The sequence below is a fragment of the Tachysurus fulvidraco genome, chromosome 23 (genome assembly GCF_022655615.1).
Source record: "Tachysurus fulvidraco isolate hzauxx_2018 chromosome 23, HZAU_PFXX_2.0, whole genome shotgun sequence".
In the NCBI taxonomy this organism is placed as follows: domain Eukaryota; kingdom Metazoa; phylum Chordata; class Actinopteri; order Siluriformes; family Bagridae; genus Tachysurus; species Tachysurus fulvidraco.
The window spans coordinates 16841785-16850774 of record NC_062540.1 but is presented as its reverse complement, the minus strand read 5'-3'; the positions used below and the strand labels follow the sequence as shown (position 1 = coordinate 16850774).

The following is an 8990-nucleotide window of genomic DNA, read 5'->3' as shown; positions in this document are numbered from 1 at the left end:
GGCTGTTTTGGGGACAAGATCAGAGAGGCTAGATGAGATGGTTTGGACTTGTACAGAGGAGGGAGATGGTTATATTGGTAGAAGGATGTTGGAGATGGAGCTGCCAGGTAAGAGGTCAAGAGGAAGGCCAAAGAGGAGATATATGGATGTGTTAAATGAGGACATGAAGGTAATTGGTATGAGAGTAGAGGATGTCGAGGATAGAGTTAGGTGGAAACAGATGATTCGCTGTGGTGACCCTTAACGGGAAAAGCCCAAAGTACAAGAAGAAGAAGACACTCAAAAATGGGAATATGTGATTTAAGAGAATATGTCTCGAGGTTTGTATTAATGTTGTATTCCATTACACTAAATTGAACTTTAAGTGTGATCCAATGACCTAGTATTACTGCGAACCAATCATGTTAAAAAAATCTTGCCAGATAAAGAGATCAGCATTAAACTGTTAAGATGATAAAATTACGAGATGCCTGGCAATGCAAAGGGTTGTGTTTTATCCTGAGTTTATTCCATGGTATTAAATTCATGATTAAATCATGTTGGCTGTAAGAAAACAAGGGACATAACCCACATCAAAGTAGTTCAGGTAAAGCACTTCATTCACACACAGCAAACAAACACCAGTCGAGTATGAGAGAGGAATTTATGAAGGAACTAATTTCACTTATGTGCAGCTAATGCACACATCTGAATCAAGTAAATACAAGTAAAATCCTTCAGAGTATTTATTTTATTACAGTATTTCAGGATTGTAACCCAGTTGTAAATTTACACTGAAAGTAAAATAATTACACAACGTTTTGACTCTGTTGGACAGTTTGTATAAAATGAAATGGTCACTGTGCTCTGATGAGCAAAGCAAACCTTTGGAACCTTTTGTGTTTGGAAACAGTAGTTAAAACTCAGATGGTAGAAAAGTTTAGGCTTTAAGTTGTGGATTTTGAGCATAAAGTAAACTGCGAGGTCTGCTATACTGTAGGTATACAGGAGAACTGGATGTACAGTATGTGTTGGTTGAATGTTTAATATATAAATATTTCTTGACATATGACAATTAGGCAAAATTACTCCGGTATAAAAACAATGTTTTCATCCCTGAAATTCATTTAGTAAAAGATGAGATTTCTAATCCATTTCTTTCTTTCTTTTCATAGACAAAGACAAAAGAGCGGTGGCATGTGCGACACTCTCACCAGAGTAGATGGAGAGGGTTTGAGAGTGATCAGCTGCTGTCTGACTGTGCTGACACGGGACGCTAAAAAGCCGATGGGAACAGAAACGTGTTGCGCTGACTGAGGCTCTGCCCTGTGGCTCTGTCCCAGGGGAGCTGCTGCAATCGCTGTGACCTCTGCCTGCAGCATCACCTCTTACGCAGTTCACATACTTTCAGACGGGCGAAAATGGAGAGAGATATAATATATGATCAAGTTTGAAATCTACAAAAACAAATGCAATTATTAAATATACTTATGCAAAAGGAACTAAAAAAGTGACAAAGTGAAAGTTATGTGCTTCACAGCTATCAGATCTCTACCCTATTGAACAATCATCTTCCTCCTCCTCCTCCTCCTCCTCATCATAACTCCAAGTGAGGGAATAGTTTTTTGTGTGCATGATGTTCATTGTAGTTGTGGATATGTACACAATCTGTGCCACTGGTGTATCAAAACTGTTCATTTTACACACAGCATGTTTTTTTCACTGCTCGGTATATAAGAACAAAGTTGAGAATGTGATGAATTCTGCATTAACCACAAAGTTCTGCTCATGACTTTTTGCTTTATTACTTAATGCAAAATAAACCACCTTAACAACTCTCCTCTGTTTATCTGTAGTATCACCTGCAATGTCGGAGATGTTCTTCATAAACAAAGAAATGAGCTGTGTAAGATTTTATACAGTCAGCGGACACGAAGGATACTGGCAGAAGATCCCTAGTTGTTTTAAATAATTTTCTATTTCTATTTTAAATTCATTTTTTAACTGAGAAGTAGCTTTTAGCTGCAAAGAAATTCATAGACTATTATTTAAATAATTTAAAATTGAATGAAATTATATTAGTTATGTAGATTTTTACTTCCGTATAATTTTTACTATATGAAGCACTTTGAGATATTAGATGGGACGTAAATTAAAACAATATTCGTATATTTCCTTTAGTTCCTTCCTTCTTGTTATGCAAGTCTGCAAGACTGAGTATAAGCATCAGTTATGCATGCACAATTATCAAAAATAAATAAACAAACAAAAATAACCTTTAAAAAACATAAGGTCTGTGGATTATCTCTAATATAATCTCATATGTATGAATTTCACATATATTTGATGACAAAAACTAACATATTTGAATTGTCATAACTTAACCGATCATGTGCGGTCATCAGAAAACCTTCCCTTACCATCTCCCTTCTTCGCGGCCGTACAATAGTGAAGATATTTGGTTTATATAGCATAATAAAGCCTGTTTCCCTTCCGGGAGTCTCTTTTGTTCCAGTGGGCAGACAGGATGGGAGTTGTGGTTTAAAAAATAATAGTAAAGGAGAGATGAAGAGCGAGCAATTGGACATTAAAGTGCAGTCTCAAACCTCGCTCTTTTTCTCCCTCACTTTTTTTTGTCTCTCTGTGGCACTAATCCACTGGGCAAACAACACGAACTCCCAGTAAATGAAAGGTCCTGATCCACAGGGGCGAGATGAGGGATAAAGCATCGTGATTAAGATTGTATTAATGGGGCCATAGGAGGCTGGAAGGCTTTAATCAGTGGTTGTGCTGCCTTAATCCCTTGCCTTTAAGCTGCTGCTAACACTGTGATCCTCCCTCCTCCTCGGTCACTCACAGTCTTACACACACTCGATAAAAGATGGCCAAGGTGCCAGAGCAGGAGCCCAGTGAAATCGAGATGGAGCGAGTGAGACCCCGGGAGCAGCTGCGAGGAGAAACGAGGGAGATGTGGGGCCCGAGGGAACAGGAGCTTTGGGAAAGGAAAAAACAAAGAGAGGCAGAAATAAAAGGATAAATACAAGTTGGAGTGACGGGAAAAGAGAAAAAAAAAAGACGACAGCGTGTGATGATTCACGTCCATGTCACATTTATTTGTGTTTTCAAGATTTGGACTTCTAGCTCACAAATATGTAAACAAACAACCTTCAAGTTTATGTTAAAAATCAATGATGCAGTCACTGTGTAGCAAGTCAAACTCTCTGTATAATCCTTTTTGTTTAGGAAAGTTTTCAGTTGAGCGTTAGAGCAGAATAAAGACAAGGCATTGCAGTGTGATATTGTGAGGTGAGGCTCAAAGGTTGAACCGAGGCCTTGAGCGCAGGCCCCTGACAGAGTGCTAGGGTGTCAGAGTTAAAGAGCTTCTAATGGGATGGGGATGCTGTCGTGTTTACCCTGCCTTCCCCCTCCACACGCCTACTGCATTGTAGACGTGGCCCAGCTTTGAGCCACTACAATGCCTGGAGAGGAGGGACAGATGGATGGAGGCACAAAAAGAAGGCAAGGTAGGAGGGCCAGGCCGTGTGAGAGAGGGCCAGGCCGTCCTGCTCACGCTGCTCACCGTGCAAAGAAATGGAGAAATAAAGAGAAAGCAATGGAAAGAAAAGAAAGAAATGGAAAAGGGGAGGGCAAGAGGTCACAGCGGGATTTGGAGTGCAATAGATTATAGTCTATACCCACTATGGAATACAGTATCTGCCTAGATTTGCCTGGAGCAAGCAATATAATGAGAATGATAATGAGCTTACGGTCACCTGGAAAAGGTGACGGATCGGCTCTGGATTCTGCAATTAACAGACGTTTATGCTCAGCATGGATATCAAGTATTTTCTAATAAAATGCAGGATTGTTATAATAAAAGAACAATATAATACATATGGGATGAATCCAAACAGATTATTATGGGTATTTCAAGGGAAGATAATGGAAAGAGAGTTTATTCATGAAGTAGCTGTACCTTATGGGGGAAAATTGTGTGAGGAATATTATGCCTTAAAATTCCCCTTGTGAATTCAATAAGAAAAAACAAAAAACACACGGATAAATGAATTGTGTTAAAATGTGTAAAATATTTGAAAAACTCACATATTTATGTAATACTGAAACACTAGTAAAGTATTATATCGGATCCTGTGTTACTTTTCATGCTCCTCAGGGCAATCAACACATCTACACTTCTTGCTAGTCAGTGTTTGAAAATAGATCTGCATTGACGTTTGGCTGCCTATTAAATATTTAATCTACCATCAAAGATCTAGTGTTAATAATTTAATATTTTGCAGCAGATTAAATGCATTACAGGCAAACTAAAACACTGTATTATCTCAATACTCTATTAATAATGCATTTCAAATACGATCCATCTAAAAAGATCATAGCTGATACCTTCGTAATATACGGGAGTGAAAAAGAAGCGCTGATCTGTAAAAGAAAGGTGCCATAAAAGTGATCTACTTATACTTCCTAAAACTACAATTGTCACTTAAACCAGATTCAATTGTGACACAAGTGCACAGCCTTCATTGAGCGGGCCTCATGTGCTCTTGTGAGTTTAACCCCACACCTCCAGGTGAGGTCCTCATCATTAATTTGCGCCGCATGTAATAAGCACTGAATGGCTTTGATTATGGGGTTGGATGAAGGGGGGGGGGGGGGTGCTGAGCCGAGGTGAGGGAGATGGGGAAAGGCCCCTCCAGTGTAAGATGAGGAGAGCTGAGGGACTGGGAGGGAGGACCCGCACACAGCAACAGATGGGCCCCAATGGTGCTCTCAGGTTGTAAACTTTCTGTTAGGAACATCTGTCCGTTTGTCCATATGCCACATACTCGCATGACCAAAATGACTTGCTAACCAGCCCCTGTATGAAGCACAGACACTCAAACTCATCACCCAGAGGTAGTTAGCGCATATTAGTTCGCTGATATGGGGATGAAAATCAATCAGAAGGCCAACATTAACAGCCAACACTAATTCCCTGATTAACATACACCCTAAATAAATATTGTACAAAGCCCTACCACCTGCTGCACTTCGCATTTGCACTACATTGCATCTTTAACACAAAAATGTTTTCCTAAGTGATTATGCAGTAGTTTTCCTTATGACCATTATGTCATTCTCTAAAATATCTTATTTTTCTATTTGTTCTGTACCGAGGGAATAAAGCAGAGTTAAGCTGCTGATTGAGGTTCAGAGAGCTGCATTACACATTAATCCAGAAAAGAGTACAGGGGAGATGGGATAGTACCTCTAATCCTACATCCTTCTGCTGTGCACCCCCCCCCCCCAATGCAGTTTAGTAAAACGTCACAAATCATAGAAAAACAAAATAGGAACCAGTGAAATAAGAAAGGATGTGAATAACCATACAGCAATAATTTATACTAAAAAACAAGACTGCATTTCTGTTAATCCCATTTAAAATGTGTTCTTGAATACATATTGTACAGGAACATTTACTATAAATCTATAATCTATTGTGTGTGACTGCCAGGGGTTCTTAAACTTTATCCATTTATTAAACAAAACACAAATCAGACTACAATATACCATCAAGTCATTAAAAATTAGGCACATTAGTTCAAAGTGCAAGATATTGTGGTTTTTCCATTGCATTTCATTCAACCCACAGGACATTAGACCCCTAGTAACATTTTTCAAAATGCAAAAGATTGAGTACTAAAATTACAGAAAATGTACAAATCTAATGTTTTATAGATGACCATAATCCAGAGGTTACTTTAAATTTAACAAAAACACGTTACATTAAGGTAAATTAACAGGTAAGAAGACGCTCATGATGATAATGATCTTCCATCACACATATGTAGTGATAGTTTTGGATGCACTGTTTGTGTCCCCTCCTATATGCAGTGTCCAAAGTGACAGATGTTGCTGGGGCAACAGTTGGTATTAAGGGGGAGGAGCTTAAGGCCATCTGCCCAGGGTCAAGGTTTGGATGAGTGGGGGGCTTTAAAAAAAACAAAAAAAAAAAGTGTGGCAAGTTTGGCTAAACGGCTAAAAATGTGGCAAACGTTTCATTTATTCAGTTCCGTCAGATGCCTGCAGGATTTGATCAGGATTTGTGGTAAAGCAAAGCAAATACTGCTAGGATTCTGTTTCCCCCTCCTCACATTGCTCTGGTCAAGCTAAGACCCCTGCATGACACTGCCTCCCTGTGGTCTGCTGACACAGCATAGGATATTTCTGAGCCAAATTAAACATGGAATTGAAAAGACAAAAAGTTTGATAGCCAAACAATTACAGTTATAACTACAAGATATCAAAAAGAACTTTCAAATTTTTGCTGGTGTTTTCCACTTCATCACGGAAGTGTGCGATCTTCATGTGTGCCATTTTCCTCTGAGTTGAAAAGACAAGTTGCAGTGAGTAGAGAATTTTTGCAGTCTTTAAAATGAAGGGAGAAAAAAAAAAAAGTATAATTTAAGCATCATTACTTACGATGTAATTGCGAATCCTCCCATGCTCAAGACGAAAAAAATCAATGGCATTGAGCTTTCGGACAGATTTAATCTGCAAGAATCCACAGTCTGGAGAACGTTTCGCATGCTCAGACCTTGCAAAAAAAAATAAAATAAATAAAAATAAAAATAAAAAATAACAGTATTAGCTTTTGCTCCAAAACACCCAACAGAGGATCATTTATTTTAAAACAAGGGAAAGAATTAACAAAAAAAAAAAAAAAAAAACCTTTGCTGTAGCTCAGATGGACATCCCTGCTCTAATTTGTGTCAGTGTTGAGGACAGCAAAGAATAGTTATTCCCTGCTAATGAAGGAAGGCCTACCAGGGGATATCTTCTGGCTCCCAGCCTTCCAGCTCTTTGAGGCAGTAGAAACAGCAGGCCACATCAGGCTCATTCTCACTAGGACAGTGTACAAAACCTGCCTTGGCCATCTGCAGGTAAGGAAAGAAAATTCTGAAGGACTTTAAACAAACAGCAATGAACAGATTTTTCTACATCACTCAAAGCAATAGAGTAAGTAAGTAGTGAAAGATAACATTTGGACTAGGCTTACTTCATACAGACTGAATTTTACAAAAACTATACCAAGGTCATTTGCATTTACTCTGAAGTACACAATTAATGGAAAATCATCCCACTTAATCAGTGCACACACAGATCTGGAGGGGTCAGGGCAAACATGCCTGAGAGAATATGCCTTGTCTTGTTTACAAGATTCATAGTTGAGAATACAGAATTTAAAATGTCTTCATAAGTCTGATAACTTGGTTAAGCATAGTGCATGTTATACTGGTTTAAAATCATACAATCATAAATAAGTATGAACAATATGGCCCAGTGCTTCGATGGGCTGTTTGGCTGCCTTGCAGCTCCTGTTGCCTGTGTGGAATTTCTCATTTCTGCATGACTCCAGGGTCTTCACTTTCTTTCCTAAAACATGCATCTAGATGCAATTTCCATGATAAAACATCCTCTAATTGTTGCTCTTAGCTGGACTGGAATCCCTCCTGGGTGTGTTCGTGTCTAGTGTTCCCAGGATAAGCTGAAGGCTGTGTGAACTAGTTACTGGAGAAGAAAGAATGAAAACCCAAAGCCTGTTTTCTTTACAGTATTGTTATACAGTGTATATGGAAATTCAAGTATACCAAGATATTCTTGCAAGCTATATCAAACATAAAATGTTGCTGTACTTGACACTTGGGGTATTTTTCCTACAACTGGACCTTACATTTACATTTCCAACATTTGGCAGACACACTTATCCAGAGATTTTTGTTGATTTTTATACAGCACAAACAGGTTAAGAACCTTGCTCAAGGGCCCAATATATTGAGGGTTAAGGGCCTTGCTCAGGGGCCCAACAGTGGCAGCTGGGTGGACCTGGGATCAAACTCACAACCTTATGATTAGTAGCCCAACACCTTAACCATTAAGCTACCAAACGCCCAACATTGGTATGTTTATAGCAAGCTTTGACCTACATCAATGAACTTTAGATGGGCTGGTGGTTAAAATGGACCTGTTTGTTAGCAACAGTCAACCACAGAGTAGTTACCACAAAACCCAACACCTATTAGAGGGCTAATGAGTGTGCTGTTAGGAGTAAAGATTACAGCACGACACCAACTCATTAATAAGTCGAGTGAAAGGAAATCAGACCCCAGGACATTAGACTAACAGCAGAAATGTTTTATTCACTAGCAGCCCAGTGAGCAGCGTTATCTGAACTCACCAGCTCTGGTGTGCACTGACAATCCTCACGGAAAGGCCAATCTGCAAACGTCTCTAAACGCCTCTCATAGCTGTACATTTGATCAAAAGTCAGGAATCTAGCAGCAATAACGTCTGAATGAGACATAACTGTGCATAAGTTTAATATAAAACCGCTTGCAACGAGAACACAACGCAATTTTTGTGCCGTCGCAAAACCAATTAACCCCCAAAAAGCGGGTCTAATTAAGCAGCCATGATTGTTTACAAGGTTCAGCTGAGGTAAAAGCTTGGCTACTGATTAACACATTAAAGCCACTAGATTTGACCATAAAGCTTAACTCTTAAAGTCGTGTTTAAAATGAGTAAACCATAGAAAAAAAACAACTGTCCATTTTGAAATATCTTTATTAAGAGGTAACCGCTTGTATTTTTCGTTTAGCTCTGGCTGTGTCCCAAATGACATGCTATATACAGTACTATGCGCTTGCACTATGCACTAAGTACTCCACTATTAAGTGTATGAATTCTATACAGAATATAAGCTGCAAAATGATGTTAAAACGTGACATCATCATAATGTGACATTATTTAAATGTTGGAAAATAAACACACAATGTAGGCTAAACTAAAAGACATTTGTAAGATGTTTTGTCCACTGAAGTGTCTTTGTCTGTCTTATAAATATTTTCCATTTATAGGGGAAGTTGCCCTTCTCCTGTATAAGCAAAACTGTGACCTTTGACACTTTGCATGAAGTGTCCAACAATACACATTGTTTGTTTCTATTTAAATAT

The 8990-nt window shown here is 38.7% G+C and overlaps 1 protein-coding gene across 4 annotated transcripts; it reads right to left on the bottom strand.

Moving 5' to 3' along the window:
* Positions 1-712: 712 nt before the first annotated feature.
* On the bottom strand, positions 713-8430 carry birc5b (baculoviral IAP repeat containing 5b). Of its 4 annotated transcripts, XM_047806774.1 has the most exons (5): positions 8216-8429; positions 6805-6914; positions 6460-6574; positions 2787-2971; positions 1274-1383 (listed from the first exon to the last, which is right to left on the bottom strand). In XM_047806774.1, exons 1-4 carry the CDS (start codon positions 8339-8341, stop codon positions 2789-2791), a joined length of 534 nt encoding a protein of 177 aa, XP_047662730.1. In that variant the 5' UTR covers positions 8342-8429; the 3' UTR covers positions 1274-1383; positions 2787-2788. The 4 variants fall into 4 exon arrangements, with proteins under 4 accessions (XP_027026060.1, XP_047662730.1, XP_027026061.1 ...); XM_027170259.2 differs by lacking the exon at positions 2787-2971 and having other exon boundaries at positions 713-1383; positions 8216-8430; XM_027170260.2 differs by lacking the exon at positions 1274-1383 and having other exon boundaries at positions 2128-2971.
* Between the last annotated feature and the right edge of the window lie 560 nt (positions 8431-8990).